This window comes from Palaemon carinicauda, chromosome 19 (genome assembly GCF_036898095.1).
Source record: "Palaemon carinicauda isolate YSFRI2023 chromosome 19, ASM3689809v2, whole genome shotgun sequence".
NCBI classification, from domain to species: Eukaryota; Metazoa; Arthropoda; class Malacostraca; order Decapoda; family Palaemonidae; genus Palaemon; species Palaemon carinicauda.
The window spans coordinates 16176553-16201552 of NC_090743.1; the positions used below are offsets into that span (position 1 = coordinate 16176553).

General features: G+C 33.7%; 2 protein-coding genes across 2 annotated transcripts in view; one reads left to right on the plus strand and one right to left on the minus strand.

Annotated features, from left to right (window-relative positions):
* The window catches only part of LOC137658914 (uncharacterized), a 323352-nt gene that overhangs the window by 8104 nt on the left and 290248 nt on the right, over nt 1–25000 (plus strand). The window contains exon 2 of the mRNA XM_068394033.1: nt 1042–1107. The gene's annotated coding sequence lies outside the window, so the exon portion shown is untranslated. The remainder of the gene's footprint in view (nt 1–1041; nt 1108–25000) is intronic.
* On the minus strand, nt 1977–2600 carry LOC137658912 (golgin subfamily A member 6-like protein 22). The gene has a single exon (XM_068394032.1). The coding sequence runs from the start codon at nt 2598–2600 to the stop codon at nt 1977–1979; it is 624 nt and encodes a 207-aa protein (XP_068250133.1).

A 25000-nucleotide genomic window follows, 5' to 3' on the forward strand; every position in this document is an offset into this window, starting at 1 on the left:
TTTTTTTTTTTTTTTAATATTATTATGGGTAAATTATCTACACTATTTTCTATAAGAATTGCTTTTGGAATATTCACTGATATAGAATGACGTCAGCTGTTGCTTTTTACGAGCTTTTTCCTTGTTACTTATTCAGATATTTATCGAGAAGTGAAAGTTATGATATAAACACCGTAATTTCATTTTGTGATATTAAGTTTGTCTTCTTTTACCTATATTATTAGGAAATTGATTTAACTGCTCTATGAAATGTTTGCCAAAGAAAATTTTCATTTCATTTCACACTTTTTGATATCGAAGATTAAAAACGATTTTTCCTGCAAATATGGGAGTAAGTGAATGAGAAAGGTTGTGGAGTGTTTTAGGTTCGTTTGAGGCGAGCTATTTAGAGATTCATGTATGTGTTAGTCGACTGTATTGGGTCATAACCTGATCTGAGATAGGCTTACGGATAACAGCCTTATCCACTCAATATTGCTGAGAGCCAATTAGTTAATACCATCTGAAACTATCCTCTTTATTTGGGAATATATATATATATATATATATATATATATAATATATATATATATATATATGATGTGTGTTTATATATGTATGTATATATAGCCTATATATATATATATATATATGTGTGTGTGTGTGTGTGTATTATATATATATGTATGTGATGTGTGTATATATATGTATGTGTATATATATATATATGTATATATATATATAGATAGATAGATAGGTAGATAATATTTAGATATACATATAAAAGTATGCTAGATGTGATTCGTAAAAAAAAATCACCTGTTATTAAACTAACAAACTCTCGTTGGCAGAGTAAAACAGATAACGAAATTTGATAAATTTCCATTAAAGCACTTTCATATTTGAGTGACAGAATAATTTTCATGCATAAACAATTATTCATATCACTGCATATGCATGAAGGCATTATATGTAAGAAATTGCTTTTCTTGATAGTTGCGTCTTTTGTATTTAAGTGCAATTGCATACGGAATATAACATTCGCATATTTTTATATTGCAGGTATGTGACCTTTCCAATTCTGTTTGTGAACCGATATCGCAACTCTTTTCAAGAACTACGTTGAAGGTAAGTGTGGATATGCTGTCTTTATGTGTGTGAATCTCTCGATTCGAGTATGGAAAATATTAGGTTTCTCATAGCAGTCTTTGGATTAATTTTCTCAAGTTATGTTATCTAGAAGTATCGTTGTACGCAAATGCGTTACCTTTGGAACTTTTTTTCCCGAAGTCCATTGTCAGTAAACCCATTTCTGATGTTTGTTCTTGCTGCAGAATTTTCTGGAAAACATCATTCGTCTTGAATGCAAGTACACCGAAGTTCATTTACTTCGAAATTCAGGTTTAATTATAACCAAGTCCCCCTTTTTTTAAGTCGCTTTTTGTAAGTAGATAATCTTTCTGTTCCTATACTAGTAAGTTCTTTCTGTTCCTATACTAGTAAGTTCTTTCTGTTCCTATACTAGTAAGTTCTTAAACGCTGTTACTGTCATACGCCAAGTAGTCAAGGATATTATTTTTTTTAGATAAGTCTATTCAAGTATAATGTATATCCTTTTTGTTAATATTTATGATTGCAAGAAACCTTATATTATTGATATGTTCTTAATGCTATAGCGAAAAGGAAATAGTCATAAACGCTGTTAACCTTCAACATACTTGCATATATATGTGATTATGTACGTCATGTAACCGCAATCTAGCTATTTGATTATATATATATATATATATATATATATATATATATATATATATATATATATATATATATATCTTAAAAAGGCCCATAAAAGGAACGGAGGCAATAAACTGAATCATTATCATTCGAACAATACACATTTTCCCTCATTTAATTGGAAAATGAGTGAATTTCACAGAGGAGGATTATAAATGACTGTAAAAGTTAATTTTGCATTGATCTAGAAAGGGTGGGGCTGGTTAAGGAAAAGTATCCAGATTTCGTTTTTCTTGAATTCTTGTTTTTGTACTCTGCGTTTTAATTTCTTCTAGCTGCATTCTTGTTTTTGTATTCTGCGTTTTAATCTCTTCTAGCTGCATTCTTGTTTTTGTATTCTGCGTTTTAATTTCTTCTAGCTGCATTCTTGTTTTTGTATTCTGCGTTTTAATCTCTTCTAGCTGCATTCTTGTTTTTGTACTCTGCGTTTTAATTTCTTCTAGCTGCATTCTTGTTTTTGTATTCTGCGTTTTAATCTCTTCTAGCTGCATTCTTGTTTTTGTATTCTGCGTTTTAATTTCTTCTAGCTGCATTCTTGTATTTGTATTCTGCGTTTTAATCTCTTCTAGCTGCATTCTTGTTTTTGTATTCTGCGTTTTAATCTCTTCTAGCTGCATTCTTGTTTTTGTATTCTGCGTTTTAATCTCTTCTAGCTGCATTCTTGTTTTTGTATTCTGCGTTTTAATCTCTTCTAGCTGCATTCTTGTTTTTGTATTCTGCGTTTTAATCTCTTCTAGCTGCATTCTTGTTTTTGTATTCTGCGTTTTAATCTCTTCTAGCTGCATTCTTGTTTTTGTATTCTGCGTTTTAATTTCTTCAAGCTGCATTCTTGTTTTTATATCAATTATTGCATGAGATCTAGGTTGACGTCTTGACCCATGATGGTCATGTCATCTGGCTGTCGGTCTTTCTTTACTGGTATACTCGACCCCTCCAGCACCCTCTCTCACCAGGGTACGGCTACTCTCACTCCCCCTACCCGAGGGACGAGGAGAGCTGATCTTGAATTTTACAGTACAGTATATATAGCCATACACTTGCGCTTTATTGTATAGGGGAGAGCTTTTTGGTGATCAGATTCAGAAGGGCGTTGTCCACTATGTCCGTTTTCCATTGTCCCTCTGATAAATTCATGGTATTATTTTGATTTATAATAGCTGATTCCAGTATCTCTCTCCTGACGTACAGACCCTTTTAAAAATCAAAGATGACTCTTTCCAGTTGATGCCGTAGTTTCTACACTGTTAGCAAAACCCACAATTTTAACGGGAAATTCTCCGTAAAAATATACTGTATTCAACCGTATTTTAGTAAAATACAGGAGACCATAATATTACCTTCCATTGTTATCGTTTACGGGTTGTTGACCGTAATACCACTCTTTTACGTCAATATATCCGTTTTTAAAAAGGTTAAAATCCTGGAATAATTGTTGCCAGACATTTACTGTTTTTTAATACAAATTTGTAAGTGTAAGATGAGCGAAAATACCATAGATCTCAAAGCCATGATAGATCTTTTGCGCTCGGATAATCTTTGAGAAAGAGAACGGTCAGTTTGCACCACGTAATATATCCATAAAAAGAACGCTCGATGTAGACAATACTAATTTTCTTATGTCTTCTTGCCCCTATGTTTTCTCTCCTTATCTCCCCTTTTAAGTGGATCCTACCTCTCAGAGTGGGGCTAAGTAAATAATCAATTTGGGCCTCTCACCTGTCTCGTACGTGTCACGCGAACCTCTCTCTCTCTCTCTCTCTCTCTCTCTCTCTCTCTCTCTCTCTCTCTCTCTCTCTCTCTCTCTCTCTCTCTCTCTCTCTCTCAGTAGATACTACGTTGAGATACTGCCGCTAGAGAGTTATGGGATCTTTTGACTGGCCAGACAGTACTACATTTTGATCCTTCTCTCTGGCTACGGTTCATTTTCCCTTTGCCTACACACACACACACACACACACACACACACACACACACACACACACACACACACACACACACACCAAATAGTCTGGCCTATTCTTTACATATTCTCTTCTGTCCTCATACAGCTGACAACACTAAGATTACCAATCTTTTTCACCCAAGGGGTTACTGCATTGTAATTTTTCAGTGGCCACTTTCCTCTTGGTAAGAGTAGAAGGGACTCTTTAGCTATGGTAAGCAGCTCTTCTAGGAGAAGGACAGTGCAAAATCAAACCATTGTGCACTAGTCTTGGGTAGTGCCATAGGCTATGGCACTACCCAAGACCAGTGCACAATGGAGGACCATGGTACAGAGGCTATGCCCATAGCCTCTGTACCATGGTCTTCCACTGCCTTGGGTTAGAGTTCTCTTGCTTGAGGGAACACTCGGGCACACTATTCTATCTTATTTCTCTTCCTCTTGTTTTGTTAAAGTTTTTATAGTTTATATAGGAGATATTTATTTTAATGTTACTGTTCTCAGACTTTTATTTTTCCTTGTTTTCTTTCCTCACTGGGCTATTTTCTTTGTTGGAGCCCCTGGCCTTATAGCATTGTGCTGTCCAACTAGGGTTGTAGCTTGGCAATTGATAATAATAATAATAATACAAATGTACTTTTATTGGCTATATATATATATATATATATATATATATATATATATATATATATATATATATATATATATATATATATATGAATAAATAAATCATGTCCTACGAACATGAAAAACATTACTGTATCATACAAAAAGGGGCGAGTTTACCTAAAGTATAAAAGTACAGCATTCCAATTATAAAAATAGAAAAAAGCTAGAAGAAAACTTGAATTTTTTGTGCCGTCCTGCAAAGGAAATAATTCATATGCAAATGTGATTCTTAAGAGCAAAGGCATCGGGCTATAAATTCCAGCAAAACCCCGAGAAAAAGTCGCAATACGACCATTTGCATATTGTAATATTGCTTTGGCTCCTGGTGGCAATGGAATCTGAAGTGGCTCGTATTCTTGTTTTTATTTGTGGTTGTTGAAGGATTTTCATCTTGAGGATGATGATGGTCTGTATAAATGTTAAAGGTGGTGTGATGATGTTGATGATGCGAACATCGTCGGTGATTTTGATTAAACGATGTAGAAAATGGTGAGGAAACTGGGGTCTAATTACATATCTTTTATCATGATGGTGATGTGAATAATATATATATGTATAATGTATATATATATATATATATATATATATGTATGTATATATGTATTTATATATGTGTTTGTATTTATGTATGTTTATATATATGTGTATTTATATATATATATATATATATATATATATATATATATATATATATATATATATATATATATATATATATATATATATATATATATCGATTTGATGATATTATTGAGTTGAGAATGACAGTTATTAATATAAACAATATTATGATGATTGTGATGATTTTGAAATAGTAGCAATGATGGACATGGTGATTATTATTTTGAGGATAAGCTCAATGATGATAAAGATGATTATGATAATAATGGTAGTAGCTTCACGAAGGTGATGATTATAATGATAATAACAATTACAATGAAGGTTATAGTGATGGTGACACACAGCGGTATAGATGATGGTGTTTTAAATATTTATAATAATAATTAAATAAAGCATAAACAAATCTATGAAAGAATGAAAATTATAGTGATAGTTACGGAGGTGAAGATTATGGTAATGATAATAGTGACTATGATTATGAACAGATTGATTGCGAATGTGGTTTGGGTTTATGTAAACGATAAAGATAAAAATGATGATAAATTTTCCAGATTATTCCTTGAATATTCATTGAATTTTTTAATTTTCCTCCAGATTTATAAACTAAAGGTTTGATAATTTTTCTGATTAATTTTAAGTTCTGTTTTATGCGAAAATTGTCTATTTCAAAAAGTCCATTACTATTTATATCAAATGAATCATTTCCAATAATATACGTGGGGATTGTTGAAGTTTATTTTGTCACTTTTTTTTTCATCTTAATGAACACAAATGTTTGCTATTAGAGTTTTCACTTTTAGAGTTTTCTTGTGATGATTTTAAGTTTTATATATATATATATATATATATATATATATATATATATACATATATATATATATATATATATATATATATATATATATATATATATATATATATATAATGTGTGTGCTTATCTACTAAAATCCAAGGCAAGTTGATAAAAATTTAGGGAATTAATCAAATTTACAGCCAATTTTGCATTTTAGTAATATGGCGTTAGGTATAAAGCATGATTTTTATCACATCTGCCAAAAAACGTTTGGTTGTATTTACTTGCTAAGGTGAGTGGTTTTCAATATTTACAAATTTTAAATCCTTTAAATATTCTGGAATTTGGTAGCTCACAACACAAAGCATGGATGGATTATTGACTGCCACGAGTAAATGTGGGTTTTAAGGATAAACGCCTTCCTACGTGATCCAGACTCTGATAATGGCACATCTTCTAGGTCCGATTAGCATTACTGCACTTGCCTCTTAATCAACTGGCGTCTCACGTCTCACTTCCGCTAATCATTCTCGGTGAGAGATTGCTACTAATTATCCTTATTATGAAATGTCTAATTGCTGGTTAGTGGCAGGTGAGCGTTTCCTACGTTTATCGAATATATGTTTATTACTTTCAATTGAGGTATTAGTCGACTTTTGAAAGTTTTTTAAAGGCCTCTCGTGAATGACAGAGACAAGGGACTGTGCCCAAAATTGAGGAAACGCTAAAGAAAAGAAGAAGCCTCAAATTGGTGAAAATAAAACGTGGAATAAGAATGACAATGCCCTAGAGACTGACCATATAAACATATAATCATCGCTCAAGCTCCCTCTTCACCCAAGCTAGGACGGGGGGGGGGGGGGGGTAATGGCTGCTGATGACTTACCGGGTAGACCTATAGTCTCCCCCAAACCCCCCCATCCGTAGCTCACGAGGATGGTAAGGTTGCAGACACTAAAGCACCTAACGAGTTTTAGCGGGACTCGAACCCCCGTCTGGCGATCACCAGGCAGAGACGTTTACCAATAAGGCCACAACAACCGGTATCTTTTTTTTTTTTTTTTTTTTTTGATGAAGATGTTTTCTCTTTCAAGGAGTGGCTCCTACTGCAAAAATAAATCACTACATCATACACCTTAAACCGTTAAGGTACCTTTAATTAGCGTCAAGGTTTGTGGTAGCCATTTTTGAAATATCACTGTCAGGCGATTTGCTGGACTGGGGTTTGAATTACGCACAGAATCAAAAGTTTCTGATAGTGTTTGCAACATCACCATCCTTGTGAGCAAAGGATAAGCGTTTGGGGGAGCGTATGTCTACCTGCTAAGTCATCAGCAGCCATTGCCTTGCCCTCCCCTGTCCTAGCTTGGGTAGAGAGAGGGCATTATCAGTGTCCCTTGCCTCTGCCATTCATGTGCGTTATTTAAACCTTTAAATTGTATGCTCTAAACGCTAACCACCATCTTCCTTCGTTCATTCAAAGCCTGGTTTTCACAAATGCCCCAACCTTCTCTATCGTTGCACACACCCTGATACCTTATTTCCTTCTCCTATTACATCACTCAGCTCTACTTTCATCCAACCTTTTCTGCAATATTTTTATTACGAGGTACTTATGTGAATCAACCATCTCCATTATTTGAACGTTCGTATTAATATTCATTACTTCATAATCCTGGTTTCTATTCACCTTCTAATCATACTCTTGTTCACTTATACTCTCAAAGTTCTGTTAGTGCAAACACTTTCAGATTCTTATATAGTCGTTGCAGTTCTCACCACTATCCCCAATTTCCTCTGTATCATAGGTAAACATTGGTCATTCCCAATTCCATTTGCCACTCATTTCCTTATCAAAAATTTGCACCAACATCTTCCCTTCCTCTTGAAATTTTAACATCAAATAATACATTCAGATCTAAGTCCAATTTATTTTACACCAAACCTGCCACTTTCAATCGTTACATTTCCTTCATAAAATACTTTTTATTGCTCACAAAATCTTGTATTCCTCAAAACTTCAACGCCCATCCCATTGCCTCTGTCGATATTATAATACGCTTTTCTAAGTCTGTATACTACGGTTAACACAATTATTTTCTAAGCATAATTTTCGCATATAACACCAGATTCACAAAACTTTGTTCTTCCCTTATGCATCGGCAATGATTTCTGCTCTTATATTTGCGTATTGGAAACGTGCCTGCCTGGTGATCTGCTGTAGGTTAGTTAGAGTCCCGCCCAAGCTCGCTAGTTTTTTCTTGTAGTGTCTGTAGCCTCACCATAATTGTGAGCTAAGGATACGGGTTTTGGGAGAGAGCCGAGTCATCAGTAGCTATTGCCTGGTCCATTCATGCTCTAGTTTGAATGGAAAACGGACTTTGACGCTGGTCATATGTATACAAGGTCAGTCTGTAGGGATTGTTCTGTTAGAAGATTGACACTGTCCCTTGCCAATGCCATTCATGAATAACCTTTAAGCCAAGAATCTCTCCCACATTAGTATGGATATTAGAAGTGATTTTGGTCCTATCTTAACAACAGAAAATATGGTCCCTATATACGAAACTTCTGGTTTTGTCCCTCTCATGATACTGTCATTTTGGACTGTATGAGTACACAGTATATGTTGAGAAAGAAAAAGATAGAGATAAAAGTACATACATTCTTTTTATAATTTTCCCTGATGTTATATTAATATATTTTCAGAAGAGGTGAAGTTGAAAACTAAGTGCCATCTGAAGTAAATGATAATTTTGGAAATATTATAAGGACAATATGATGTCTAGCTATAAACCTTTGTAAAATAGACCTTTTAACATCTTGATTTATTTATGGACGTACTTTACAACCTGTAATTTGGATCAAATTTGATTGTATATCACATTAGTTAATTATCTAATTGAATAATTAATTGAGACTTATTTCATACATGCCACTGATAGTTTAACTGCCCTCTAGTACAGAAAAAAAAAACGATATTCCAATTTTATAATTCCAATAAAACTAAATATATATATTTATTTTAAAAAAATCGTGCGAAATAATAAGCAATGTGTCTAATAAATATTATTAACAATATTTTATCACCGTTATTGTTTTAACCATCAATGTTATCATTATTATTACAGTTATAGTTAATGATATCGTTATTTGAGCGGTTATAATAATAATAATGATGATGATAATAAAAACTTTTAAAGTAAAAGAGCATGTATACCGAAGAAAAGCTTCAACAGAAAAGATTGCCTTTATGCATAGAAAGTAATAAAGAAAATGCAGCAGAATAATGCATAAGAAAACCAGTAAATAAGACTAGAAGATAAATCAACAGCCATGAAATAACTCTCGTGATAAAAAGAGAGAGATTTCGGATGAAAACTGCCAAGTCACCCGACTTCATCCACCGCTAAAATATGCCTTCTTGGAGCTCGGGGTAAAAAGCTTTGGGATCAAGAAGGGCTTAGGGTGGGGGGCAACCAGGAGAAAAAGTGGAAGAATTAAAAAAGGAGAAATAAAAGCGATGGAAGTTATTTTATTTGGAATAAACAAATTTTCCTCTCTCTCTCTCTCTCTCTCTCTCTCTCTCTCTCTCTCTCTCTCTCTCTCTCTCTCTCTCTCTCTACGTATTTAAATGTATTACCCTTAATTGTTGTAAATATTTACACATGTATACACGTGTGGTATACATACATATATATATATATATATATATATATATATGTATATATATATATATGTATATATATACACACTCACACACCGTATGTGTTTGTGAGTGTATGGTAGATGTTTAATTACATCAATAAATTGGATAGGTTTATGTGATTTGTTTATTCACTTTTCTTTATACGCTTTCGTGGCCATCGGTCTCTCCCTTCATATATATGTGTGTATATGTATACTTTTTATATATATATATATATATATATATATATATATATATATATATATATATACTTTACTCCAGATTACAGTCGACCGCTGCAAAGAAGACTATCCTAATTATTTAGGGTCTTTTAACATGTTTATATATGTTCTGTTTTATATATATATATATATATATATATATATATATATATATATATGTGTGTAGAGAGAGAGAGCATATATATATGTATATATATATATATATATATATATATATATATATATATGTATAATTTTATGTGGTTTTATTATGTACCATAAGAATATAGTTAATCCTAAAATGGTGACTTTCATTGTTTCCCCCTCCAGCAAGCTGACCCATCACGTTAACATTTCTCATATATTAGATTTATTAGAAATATAATTCGTTTCTTTTATAAATTGCTTTCCATATCTCAAAGGCTGAAATAAATTACCGTCATTAAATGTGAGGGGCGATCAGCATTTAATTATTTTGTTCTGAAGAATTGAAATTTATGCTCTTGTAAAAATCTATGAATTACAGACTCGTATTTTATACACAAAAGTCTAATATATATATATATATATATATATATATATATATATATATATATATATATATATATATATATATATATTTATATATATATTTATATATATATATATATGTGTGTGTGTGTGTATATATATTATATATATACTGTATATATGTGTATATATATTATGTATATATATATATATATATATATTTATATATATTTGTGTGTGTTTGTGTATCCTGTGGACCTTAGTAATTGGATAATGTCCATATATGATATTTAATTTATTTGCTATTATAGACAAGCTTTTGTGAGTAACTGATCACATTAGTGGTACATTCACAAAGTAGGAGTGCACACATTGACATACACATACATACATACATACACACCCAGATTACAGTCGACTACGTTTTGAATGGTCAACTGTAATCTGGGTCTGTACAGTATATGTATATGTAAATGCAAATGAAAGACATTGTTAAATTACCTGCAGAGGAAGGCAAGTGACCAATTGCCACAGAAAGCTTGTAGTGAATAGTGGCTAAACAGAATTTCGTTAATGGAAATTTCCAAACTTATGTCCTTGAAACTATATTTGTACAGTGAATTTGGGCCTAAAGTGTGATACATGTATATATATATGTATATATGTCTATTTATGTATATATAGATATGTGTGCATGCTTATGCATATAATGATAAATATACAGTACACATGAATAAAGATACGTGTATATATATATATATATACATATATATATAATATTTATATATATAAATCCATGTATAACGTATATCAATCTTTACTAGACGTCCTAATTTAAGAAGGCCATAGCAACTGCTTTTCGTTTAATATCCATTGGCAAAAACCAGTTTCGTTAGAATGTGGCTATTTTTAGCGCAACAGATGAGCTATGGATTTAAAATTAAATATTATCACATGGAAAATTAAAAAAAATATATAAAATATGAAGAAACTTTGAAACTAACAAAAGATTGTGATATGACACTTGAAATCACCGAAAAACCCTAAAGGAGAACGATATTTCATGAATCTTCATAGAATCACAAAATTGGTTTCACTAGGCCCACTAAAAAGTTTTGTCCTTAAGGCCGTTACCAAATGCCCAGCACAGAGTATGTCTAAAAGTTTGTATTTTCTTAAGGCTAGGGATTCAAACTCCGTTGGCCTTCCATTCCGTGAATCCCCTTTTTGGATGGAATCACTCTCTACTTGTGTAGTAGTTTTGACGCTGTTTAACTACAAGCTGTGAAATGCAATTTCACACTGCTGTAATAGGTTGTGGTAGCCTATTGGAAACGCCCCTGTCTGGTATTCTCCTGGACGGGGGGTAGAGAACCGTTGAAGCTCTATAGTTTTTTGTAGTGTCTGCACCCTCACCATCCTTGTGAGGTAAGGATGGGGGAACCTATAGGTGTACCTGTTAAGTCATCAGCAACCATTGCCTGGCCGTCACTGGTCCTAGCTTGAGTGGAGAATGGGCTTGGGCTCTGATCATATGGACATGTAGTCAGTCTCTAGGGTATTGTCACTATCCCTTGCCTCTGCCATTCATAAGCGGACTTTAAAGTTAGTTTCTCTCAACTTTATATAGGAGATATTTATTTTAATGTTGTTACTCTTCCTGAAATATTTTATTTTCCTTGTTTCCTTTCCTCACTGAGCTATTTTCCCTGTTGGAGCCCCTGGGCTTATAGCTTCCTGCTTTTCCAAATAGGGTTGTGGCTTGGCAGGTAATAGTAATAGTAACTAAAATTACAGTTAAAATAATACCAATTCCCTAATATCGCAAGAGGGTCTGCCCCTCTCTTTTATTCTTCTCCCGTACTTCTCTTTCTCCCTATTTCCTAAATCTTTCCCATCCCGAGTACCTGCCTTTGAGCTATAAACTGGATTGTATCCAGGGGTACTCTTCCTTTCCCCATATTCCCCACTTCCCTATTATTATTATTATTATTATTGTTATTATTAGTAGTAACTTGGTATGCGCTAAATCTTAGATCAAGAGGTTTGCTCGCCTCTTTCGAAAACCTAAACTTGCAAACTAAGTCGATCACGTATTCTTAGAGCCTTCTTTGAGTTGCCTTCGATCTACATGTATAAACATGAACATGCGAATGTATTTTTTTACACTATATGCATTTTTCCGGTTGACAAGTGTACCTCTAGAAGAGCTAAGCTTTCTAGTATTTTAGCAAGTGCTAAAGGATGAAGTTGCTAGCTCTAAACACTTTGCCGTGACCTCACAAAATGCTGCCCGTGACCTCACAAAATGCAGCCACGAGTTCTTTGCTGGGTAAACTTGTGAGGGTGCTCTCGGATCACATACGTTTGTTTAATTTTGGTGCTTGAGCACTGAAGCACTTGATCACAGCCGTCAATATATATATATATATATATATATATATATATATATATATATATATATATATATATATATATATATATATATATGCCCTATATAATAAAGAGCAAGTGTCTGACTATATATATATATATATATATATATATATATATATATATATATATATATATATATATATATGTATATGTGTGTGTGTATATATATATATAAAAATCATCATCATTATCATCTCTTCCTACGCCTATTGACACAAAGGACCTCAGTTAGATTTCGCCAGTCGTCTCTATCTTGAGCTATTAAATCAATACTTCGCCATCCATATCTATTACCCCAGGCTTCATAGTCTTCAGCCATGTAGGCCTGGGTCTCCCAACTCATCTAGTGCCTTGTGGAAATCAGTTGAAAGTTTGGTGAACTGATCTCTCTTTGGGAGTGCGAAAAGCATGCGTAAACCATCTTCATCTGCCCCTTACCATGATCTCATCCACATATGGCACTCTAGTAATCTCTCTTATAGTTTCATTTCTAATCCTGTCTTGCCATTTAACTCCCACTATTCTTCTGAGGGCTTTGTTCTCAAAGCTACAAAATCTGTTGGATGTTGTTTTATTGTCATACCACGACTCATGTCCATTCAGTAACACCGATCTCACTAAACTGAGATATAGCCTGATATTTATATGTGATTTCAGGAAATTTGATTTCCAAATTTTACTCAACCTATCCATTGTCTAATTTTTTATTTCAATCTCTTATTAAATTCCAATTCTAAAAATCCTGTATTAGAGATCATAGTTCCTAAATATTTAAATGATTCCACCTCATTAATCCTTTCTCCTTCCAATGTTATTTTATCTTCCATTGTATATTCCGTTCTCATCATCTCTGTCTTTCTTCTATTCATCTTGAGACCAACCTCATGTGATATTTTATGCATCCTGGCAAACAAGCTTTCCAAGTCCTGTGGTGTTCTGCTAATAAGGACAATGTCATCGGCATACTCTAGATCAGCTAATTTCCTGTTACCAACCCAGTCCAATCCTTCTCCACCATCCCCAACTGTTCTATGCATTACAAAATCCACGAGGAGTATAAACGACATAGGTGATAACACATTCCCTTTGATTATTCCGCTATTCACTGAAAATTCATTTGGTAGAACTTCACTAACATTAACTTTGCACTTGCTCTGCTCATGACTAGATGTAATCAAATTTACACACGCATACACACACACACACACACACACACACACACACATATATATATATATATATATATATATATATATATATATATATATATATATATATATATATATCACCCTGAGCGACTACCACTCGGAAACGACAATCTCCCACAAATTTTCCAAACTGCCGTTTAGTAGTTAGGAAGGGAGGAGGGGATGGGGAGGATTGAATATACGTGTGCATATCTAAATATTTAGCCGTTATTTCTTACGAGTCGCATACACTAGTATATATATATATATATATATATATATATATATATATATACATATATATATGTGTGTGTGTGTGTGTTCTTGTGTATGTATGTGTGTATATATAAATAAACAAAAATATTTGACGTTCAATATGTAGCTCTTCCCAAAGCGGCAGTGCTTCACTTTAATCTCCTCTTAAGTGGCAGGCAGTTCAGCCCATCAGACCGTGTAGTAACCGGGGTCTGAATTCATCACTGGAAACTCAACTGATGTGGCGCTTATGAGGAGCTTTTGGAAATTTCAGTCTGGATCCCTGTCTCAGTTAATATTTATTTATTCCTTCATTTATTTTATTGTTGCTCTATTTTTGTTCTAGGTATTTATTTTTCTATTTTGTTTTAGGTGTGTTTTTCTATTTTGTTTTAGGTATGTATTTTTCTATTTTCTTTTAGGTATGTATTTTTTTATTTTGTTTTAGGTATGTATTTTTCTATTTTGTTTTAGGTATGTATTTTTTTATTTTGTTTTAGGTATGAATTTTTCTATTTTGTTTTAGGTATGTATTTTTCTATTTTGTTATGTAACATCGTCTTTTGTCTGCGTTGAAATAGTCTTTTTTGGGGATAATTTTTCTGTATTTACATTAACATGTATAGTCACTTTGTTTCAATGTTATCTATTTGCTTATTAATATGTTTGCATGTTATATTGTTTTGCATTTTACACACGTGTATATACAGTATATACAATTTATATACACACACAAGTGTGTATACGACAATAAATACAGCCGCTTCTAGTACACTGCAGAACAAAGGCCTCAGACATGTCCTTATTCATGTCTGTGGTTTGGTCAGTTTTCATTACCACGCTGGGCAACGGCAGATTGGTGATGGTGGGAGATTTTAATCTGATAGCACAGTAAACCAACGTAGTATAGGTGGCCCTGAATTGTGCAGCTTTGCTGATGTTGGTGATATACTAACCCTTTTGCCACGTTAAGGTATCCCCAGAATATATATATATATATATATATATATATATATATATATATATATATATATATATAATAGATTTTTCATAGCTCTGACCATCCTTTACATTCAGATCTCCCTGGACAATTCTATCCTGTTCGTAATACTAGTCAGGCAGTTAATTCTAATAGCCAGGCCTTCTCCATCACGAGGCTCAATACTACGCAGTACTCTAGAAGTTTTATTCCAGCTGTTACCAAGTTGTGGAATGATCTTCCTAATCGGGTAGTTGAATCAGTAGAACTTCAAAAGTTCAAAGTTGGAGCAGATGCTTTTTTGTTGACCAGGCGGACATGAGTCTTTTTATATTTTATTTATGACATATTTGTTTTTGATGTTGTTTATAGTTTATATGTGACATGTCTGTTTTGACGTTGTTACATTTTTTTAGAACGATTTATTGTTAATTTGTTCTCTTCATTTATTTATTTCCTTATTTCCTTTCCTCACTGGGCTGTTTTTCCCTGTTGGAGCCCCTGGGCTTGTAGCATCTTGCTTTTCCAACTAGAGTTGTAGCTTGGATAGTAATAATAATAATAATACACACAAAATATCTTTGTCACTTATTTTTTTTCGTGACAATATAATCACTCAGCTATTAGAGTGGAAATGTGTTAATTTTAGTTCCAAGTACAGAATTTGATTCGATAGGAATATGTAACAAGTGGATAACGGCTTGTATATTTTTTTTTAATTACCGAGAAGTCATAGTCATCATTATCCAAGTTCCTTGCCCAAAAAGGCATAAATTTAAATCCTACCTTTTATGGTACAGTTGAACACAGGAATTCCTGGCATACCTCGCTACGAGGAAGTGTACCTATTCACACCCTTGCTGCTTTACGTGTTCATATTTATAGCCCTGCCCACCACCTTTGTAATATCCTTACAATATCTACTGTTTATCTGATTGGTTACTCGCCGCGCAGCAAGGGTGTGACAGGGTGCCCTTCCTCAGAGCGAGGTGTTCCAGGAATTTATGTGTCCAACTCTACATGGTTGAAGACCTCTGTAGAGATCTGTGAAATGACACGTAGCTGTGGATTTCTGTGTAATATCGTTGACAGCACCTATAGTCAATTCTTTTTAGTGAGGCAGAGTTGCACCTACTTGCGTGGTGCCCTTTTAGCTCGTTAAAGTTTCCTGCTCGCTGATTGGTTAAAGAAGATAATTCTAACCAATCAGATAGCAGGGAACTTTTCAGAGCTAAAAAGGCAACGGTGCGAGTCGGTGCAAATGCGCTCCATTGAAAAAAAAAAAATAGAGTATAGTCGTTTCAGCTTTCTTTTTTTTTTCTTTTTTTTTTTTTTTGCTGGCACCTGGTTATCATATGATTTTTTTTTTATGGAAAACCTGTGTGTGGGTATCTGTAATTTGTTGATGGCTTTTTCTTTTGTTTTAGTGAAAGTAAAGCATTGTTGATATTACAGATTGTGTGCTCCTAAAAAGTGCTATTGAATTAGTTGCTGGTTTCTGAAAAGGTTTGTTAATGGTATTTTGTGGGTTTCATTAATGTGCTGATAGTCGTGTTGTGTTGTAAATTTCAGTCAAGTGTTTTTTATGGAACCTTCTTGTGAGTGTCAGTCAAGTTGTGGTTTTGATTTTTTGTAATTGGCAGTTCACCTGATTGCAGATTTTCCTAAGGTCCTTTTTTCGTGGGATATAGCTAAGGGTTTTCGATGGCACCTGATTATGCATATCTGTGAATTATTGTTAATTGTACCGGGTTGTGGGTTTTAATGGTGTTGTTTGTGGGATCTTGGTTATGGATTCAGAACGGTACAGTGTTAATGATTATCCCTTGTTGTAGGTTTCTGTAAAGTGTAGATGAGGACAACTGATTTTGGATTTTATCATTGTAATTGACGGTACTCTTGCTTGTGAATCTCAGTAAAGCTCTGTTAGTGGTACTTTGTCATGGGCTACATTAAATGACTATTGTCGAATGTTGGCTGCTCGTTGGGTTTTACGATATGGGAATTTTCTTAGCAGAGTTGCATTGTGACATACGGTTGGCTTCATTAATTCCGGTACATATCACGGAAAGCTAAGGTAAAATCTGACAGCTGTACATTGTAAGCAGTTAACGTCGTGTTTAGAAAAAGAAAAACTGTTGGCAACGCTGACTGTACAATAAAGTTGCTGAGCTTGTAAACACGTGATCAAAAGGATTTTTATCAATTTTACGAAGTGCTAATAAGTATGTAAAGATAGCTTTCGTTACAGAACTTAATAAGAATGTTTTAGATTACGTGTTTACAAGCTCAGCAACTTTGTTTTACAGGCAGCGTTGCCAACGGTTTTTCTTTACCCAAGCAGCTGTTAGACGTCTCCGTAGCTTTCCGTGAGGTGTATTATTATTATTATTATTATTATTATTATTATTAACTGCTAAGCTACAACCCTAGCTGGAAAAGCACAATGCTATAAGCCCAGGGGCTCCAACAAGGGAAATAGCTCAGTGAGGAAAGGATAAAAAAGGAAAAGGAAATTTTTAAGAAGAGTAACAACATTAAAATAAATATCTCCTATATAAACTATAAACACTTTAACAAAACAAGAGGAAGAGAAATAAGATAGAATAGTGTACTCTCAAGCAAGAGAATTCTAACCCAAGGCAGTGGAAAATCATGGTACAGAGGTTATGGCACTACCCAAGACTAGAGAACAATGGTTTGATTTTGGAGTGTCCTTGTACCGAAGTTAATAAAGCCAACTATATATATAGTTCAGTTTGAAGATTTAATATTTCATGTAGAAGGATACTCCAAACTCAAACCATTGTTTTCTAGTCTTGGGTAGTGCCATAGCCTCTGTACCATTACTTTCCACTGTCTTGGAGTAGAGTTCTCTTGCTTGAGGGCACACTCTTGCACACTATTCTCTTCTTATTTCTCTTCGTATTATGTTTTTTGTTGTTGTTGAAGATTTTATAGTTTAAATATAGCAAGATTTATTTTAATGTTACTGTTCTTAAAATATTTTATTTTATTAGTACCTTACATCTCTTGTATTTATTTATTTTCATATTTCATTTCCTCATTGGGCTATTTCTCCTGTTGGAGCCCTTGGGCTTAAAGCATCCTGCTTTTCCAACAAAGGTTGTAGCTTAGCGAGTAATAATAATGATTATGATGAACATCGACCTCGGATTTTTGTTTTACCTTCATATTATGCTTCCTACTCAATTGTGGCCTCAGTATTCCCTAATTCACATAACTACAAGTCATTCTTTCCTTAAAAGCTGTGAAATATGACATTCTATGGTAGAATAGAAGTATTTTCGTTTGTTTTCCATAGTGGCCAACTTTATTAATTAATCTTCAGGTGAGCTCTTGCTAATATTTATCATTTGTAGTTAGATGTCAGTTGTCAGATTTACTGTAAATTACTTTTATTGCTATTAATATCGTTACTAATTTTACTATATGCGCACATCGTTTTAGACTAAAACTCCGGAGAAATAATATTTTAGATAAAAAGAAGGAAAAGAATAATTGCTAAAAGATAGAAAAAAAAGAGAATAATTATTGTGGATCGAAAAAGCCCGGCCATAATTACTTTGGATCTGTCGAAAACGAAAGGCAGAGGTGACCCATTCTGGATGCAATTCTATGCAAATTGGGTTTTCATCAGAGAACCTCATATGAACGCGGAATTATCATCAGGTTGGGAGCTCATGTTTATGAAATTAGCCTCATCAATTTTTTTTTTTTATTTTTTTTTTTGTGCTTTCACTAATTACCTGGCAGGTGTTGATGTGGCTCGCGTTGTCTTTTTTTCCTGTACTACCGTTTCTGCTTCCACGTAATGTTAATTTGCGTTTCAATAATTAGTCAGTTTGGCTGACCATCCTCTCGAAATGCGAAATGTCAACGTTGGTGTTGTTCCCGAAACAGACGGTTCACCTCTGCCCATTGGCTGGTATGAAATATGCCTAATTATAACTCAAATAGAATAATATCTATCTTTATCCGCTCTTAATTAAATCCGAGATTTTTTAGTACGCGGATATATCAGGGTAAATGTGTTGGATGTTCTCGTCGCGCGTTGTCAAGGTAACTTATAACAGGAAAGCTTGCACTGGGGAAATTCTAGGTAATTCTGACGCAGTACTATATCTGTTGCAGTATTAGATATTTTTTCGTTTAACTAGTATGGTGGATAGATCTGAGTTTTATTACAATTTTGATTGAAGTAGGATAGTACAGAACAGACCGGGTGGTAATGGGTCCAAATGAGATACAAGGCATGGCCAGAAAGATAGGTTATTAAAGTAGCCGTTTCCAGTGAAATTATTCTGAAGCCTCTTTCGTCCCTACGCTCAATCATGATACTATAGTCAATTTTTTTTAGTGAGGCAGATTTGCACCTACTCGCAGGGGTGCCATTTTAGCTCGTATAAGTTTCGTGATAGCTGATTGGTCGGAAGTATTTAGACAAAAATACTTCCAACCAATCAGCTATTAGGAAACTTTTCCAAGCTAAAAGGGCACCCTTGCGAGTTGGTGCAAATCTGCCTCACTACAAAAAAATTGACTATGGAAGAGCGTTTAAAGGAAGGGTTGACGCCCCCGTTTTGTGAACTACAAAAAAAAAAAAAAAAAAAAAAAAAAACTACAGTTGTGTCGTCAGAAACCATTTGTGTAATGCCCTGAATTTATCTTTATGGCATTTATATGTTAGTTATTTCCAGGTTTAACGGCTCAGATTTAATGATTTCGGCTTTAATTAAAATAAAATATCCACCTAGTTATAAAAGTGTACGGTTTCCAGTCCGTTCAGTTTAGTTTATGATAGCAAGTTTTTACGGAATCTTTTCCTATAAACAAATTGTACTATTTCTCTCTTTGATGTTTTACAGTTTGGTATTTCTGTTTTTATGGGTTAGATAAAATGTTTATTTATTTAGATAAACATATATATATATATATATATATATATATATATATATGTATGTATATATATGTGTGTATATATATATATATATATATATATTTATACTGATTATACAACATTTATACGCTTTATGTAAGTGCAGAGCAACAAAATATAAAATTAAAGAGAAGCCTGTAATTGGAGACATGCTACCAAAATAGGTTCTGATGCCGAGGCTTAAGTTGTGCAGCTATGAATTAGTTCATTATGGAATCAATGATTCATTATTGCATTTGCGTCCTGTCCGAATGTACTGGGGACTCCGTCTTCGGCTTGACTGTTTTGAGGCTGAAGGGAGTAAAAAGGACAAAATAAATCCATTTCATCTTATGAAGGTGTAATGGGATGACTTAACCAAGTGCCCGTATATTGCCCAGTCCAGCATGAAATAGGAAAAAAAGAGGTTTTATTTGAAAGGTGATATATATATATATATATATATGTATATATATATATATATATATATGTATATATATATTATATATATATCCGCTTCATAATGGATTGAATTGTATGGAAATCTCTAAACATGGTACCGGAATTGAGAGGTACTTTCGTATTTCGAGGTATTTTCCCTGTTGGAGCCCCTGCTTTTCCAACTAGGGTTGTAGCTTAGCAAGTAATAATAATAATAATAATAATAATTTGCTGATATTCCAACTTCTAAGTATTATGGTTAAAGTAATTATCAATATTCAGACATTGAACTGTCTAGGATCAAAGTACCTCTAAACCTTTTTATATATTCAAAGTAGGCTGATATTATAATGGAGAAATTTTAGAGGGGAGAGTGATAGAAAAAGATACATTCATACGTAGAGGAGAGAAAAATAATAGTAGGCAATGGGCATATGAGAGAGTTAAAGAATTTGAAGAAAAGAAATAAGGAAATTACATAAACACTATACACTTTATATGTATGTGTGCGTCTTATATATATATATATATATATATATATTTATATATATATACAGTATATATATATAGATAATATATATATGTATATATATATATATATATATATAAAGAGAGAGAGAGAGAGAGAGAGAGAGAGAGAGAGAGAGAGAATCGCATGAAAGGAGAAAGAAAGAAATTAAAAGAAACGTTTGAGAGAGAGAGAGAGAGAGAGAGAGAGAGAGAGAGAGAGAGAGAAGGGGGGGGGACTAAACTGACAGTTGGCCGTGTGTGTGAATGGTAGACATGAATCCCCAAGGTAGCCCTTTCAGGGAATGTGTTGGGACCATAAATTTGAGTCTCTGAATGGCCAAAGGATCGTAAGGCCCCTTTTAGATGTTGGTATGGGATTCTGAATGTCCTTCATAGCCCTGACATTCGTCTACTCTGTTTATTACTTGACGCAGGTCGTGTTCTGTGGGTAACATGATTATCTGTTACCTAACCAGCTTCTTTTGTGACGTCATTTATTGGGATGCCGAGTCGATACAGACTGCTGGGAACGTAACTTTATATTAGGCGTTTAGTTAACGAACATGTTATTTAATGTGTGATGCGTGTAAGTAACTTAGTAACTTTTTGGACTGAAATAAAGGTTCTATTTGTAAGGTAGCTTCTTCTGTCAAAACAACGTAGGCAATACTACTGCAAGTGGTGTTTCAGTAACATATTTAACATAGTAACTCTAAGCGGCGTTTTAGTAACATATTCAACATAGTATGTAATCCATGAAAAGAGGGGTACATATGGCTAGTATGTAATCCATGAAAAGAGGGGTACATATGGCTAGGTACAGTACCTTTGTTGTGGTGCTTAAGCAACACAGGGTTGCTTGGGAACATAACTTCATGAAATGTGATTAGATAATGAAAAATTTACTTTTAAAGTTTGTATATTGTAAGTTATATTAGTTGACTTTATAGGGCTGTATCGTGTAGCATTTATGTATCAAGTAATGTGGGGGACATTATACTGTTTTTCTTAAACGTTTTACGGTTTACTAGAAATCCGAAAGACTGGAGATAATAATTTCAAGAAGAAACTTGTTTTCTAAGAGCCTCGATAATGTAGATATGACAATTAAGGGAAAATACGCTTTGTGATGCTCCAAATACGTAAGAATGCATACGAAAAATAGATCGATATGACTGGGAAAACAGCCCTTAAAGTAAGTACACAATAACATGAACTTTTCGGACTGCTGTTGTGACACGCTTTATTTAATAACTTATATTTATATCTGGAAGGTAAATGACACGATTCTAATTCAAGGGAACGATTTTCCTTATTCGTTGATATAAGAAATAAAAAATATTGATTAAAATAATGATAAGAATGTTTTAAGGCTCAAGGGCATATGAAGAATATGAAGAGCCCATTATTATGACGGATGATTTAAACAATTTGAAATTCTAAATTCTAATTTCCTAAGTCTGGAAATAATTAAATAGCGCCGCTAGTTTGTAGGATTAATCAATCATTCATTATACATCAAGTTCTTTCCTATTAGATTATTGATTAAAGTTTTACTAATTTGAATTTCTATCTTTAGAATCCTTGTCATTCCCGCCGCCAGCATTGCCAACTAAAATGTCAAACCCAATGTCCGTACCGTCATCGGGAAAGAGTCCCTACTGTTGGCAACTCTGACCCTTGCTAACAACATGAACGGGAGATTGTAATTAGGATACTCTTTACCTATGGAAGTGTAATCGAAACCAAAAGTTCTTACCGAAGTTAACATATTGAACTTCAGTAATTTAAACTTCGAGTAAGCTACAATAGTCGCAGTTTCTCTCTAACTTCATGATGGGATAACTTTTGCCAAAACTTATGAACGAAACCGAGAGAACTTGTATCTTAAAAGAGCAACGCTGCGACCAATGCAAATTAGGATGATATTTCCACGCCTCTGCTTTTGTGATGCTCTTTGGAATATTTGATTATGTAACAGGTAAAAAGAATTTCCAAATTTGTTTCTTTTCTCGATTGGATAATATCGGGGAAACACATCTGGTCAGTGACCTTTTTATTACATCGTCTCTCTCTCTCTCTCTCTCTCTCTCTCTCTCTCGGTTGATTTTACAATGGGTTGTTGCAAAAATGGCAATGGCAAACAAAAGAAAGCGAAAAATATATGGAGATATATATTCTCTCTCTCTCTCTCTCTCTCTCTCTCTCTCTCTCTCTCTACCACTAAGGGGACAGCTATAAAAACATTCTAAATTCTGAAAGTAATAACAAATGTAGACTACTACAACCTCTTCACGTTTCGCACAAATCAGTCCAGAAGCAACGGACACCAACTGGAATTGTAAAGATACAACACGACTCAATTTGGGTAATATTTTTACATAGAAAATATCAAATACATGGAACAGACTTCCTGTGGATGCACCACTGTATACGAATTCAAGAATAAGATGAACAATATCATAAAAAAACATTTAAACTATTTCTCTCTAACCAGGAGCAAATGGAGTCAATGAGAATGGACTATAAAGTCTTTGAGCATCCAAAACCCTTGTGGGTGGATCTTTCTCCTCTCTCTCTCTCTCTCTCTCTCTCTCTCTCTCTCTCTCTCTTCCACTTTACCCCAGCATCCAAAATCCATGTAAGCCTCTCTCTCTCTCTCTCTCTCTCTCTCTCTCTTCCACTTTACCCCCAGCATCCAAAATCCATGTAAGCCTCTCTCTCTCTCTCTCTCTCTCTCTCTCTCTCTCTCTCTATTCCACTTTACCCCCCAAGCATACGTCTCCCCGACATGAACCCGTGGCTCACATCCAAGTATCACCAACCGTGCATCTTGTGGAATTACCTGCCAGGTGACAAGATTGATGAACCTATTGACCTGGTGTTTTTTGGTCGGAAGCCAGGTGGGCTGTGTGTTTCCAGCAGCGCCATCTCCATCTCACACATCACTAGGGCATCGTAGTTACGTAATGAATGTTGTTGGTTACGATGTTGTTTAGAAGCATAGTAGAATTACGTAATATTTGATGTAATTTGCCTCGTTATTATTTAGTTAATTGTTGATTTTTTTAATATTTGATATGTAGCTGCCAGTAAAATGTATGGAATATAATTCATCATTTCAACCCATATAGGCTTTCATGAGTTTCAGATGGATATTTCATATTCAGTCTTTACCTACTGTTAATTACTTCATAAACTTCAATTAAGCTTTTTGATATAGAAAGAGTCACAAGGATTTTCGATGTCTAAACAAAAAAAAAAGTACCTCCGCAGAGGTTCCATTTGCTCCTAGTTACAGCGAATTTGTTTAAACGTTTAAAGAGTTTTTTCTAATTCATTTACCGTGTTACTGTTCACTACATCCGCTGGAAGTCTGTCCCTTGTATTTGGTATTTTGTATGAAAAGAAATTACTACATTTAAGTGATGTATCTTTTCAATTCCAGATTGTAGCTCATATTCGTATTATATTTTAATTAGAAAAGTGATTGATGAAGATGTTTCTGATACAGTTTACAGAAGCCCACATCGTCTATTAAAAATCATTAGTAACTTAGTTTGACAAGGCTGCGATAATGCAATCTTTCTCAGAAATCTCGAATGTCACAACTGATAGAAGAAGTGGAAAGCTTTTGTAACGTTCAGTTATTATGTGCAGAAGTATTGTATTCCTAATTGCCTTCTGGAAATCCTCTCTCTCTCTCTCTCTCTCTCTCTCTCTCTCTCTCTCTCTCTATGTATATATATATCTATATATATATATATATATATTATATACATAAATATATATATTATATATATAAATATATATATAATATATATAGTTAATTTTAATTATTATTATTATTATTATTATTGAGTTAAAAGTAATGGCTGCATCGGCAGAGTTTATTTTCTTATCCAATTTTTCTATTTTCCGGATAATTCTCTTCTCTAGAGCGCTGCAATCAGCCAGCAGACTTGAAAAATTCATCAGTCAGGTGAATGACAAAATCGGGAAGACTTTTCAAGTATATTCTCACAAAATACAAGTA

Bases quoted from the DNA above. Each gene is read 5' to 3' on its own strand.
- LOC137658912 (XM_068394032.1), bottom strand. From the start codon at position 2,600: ATGCAGCTTGAAGAAATTAAAACGCAGAATACAAAAACAAGAATGCAG.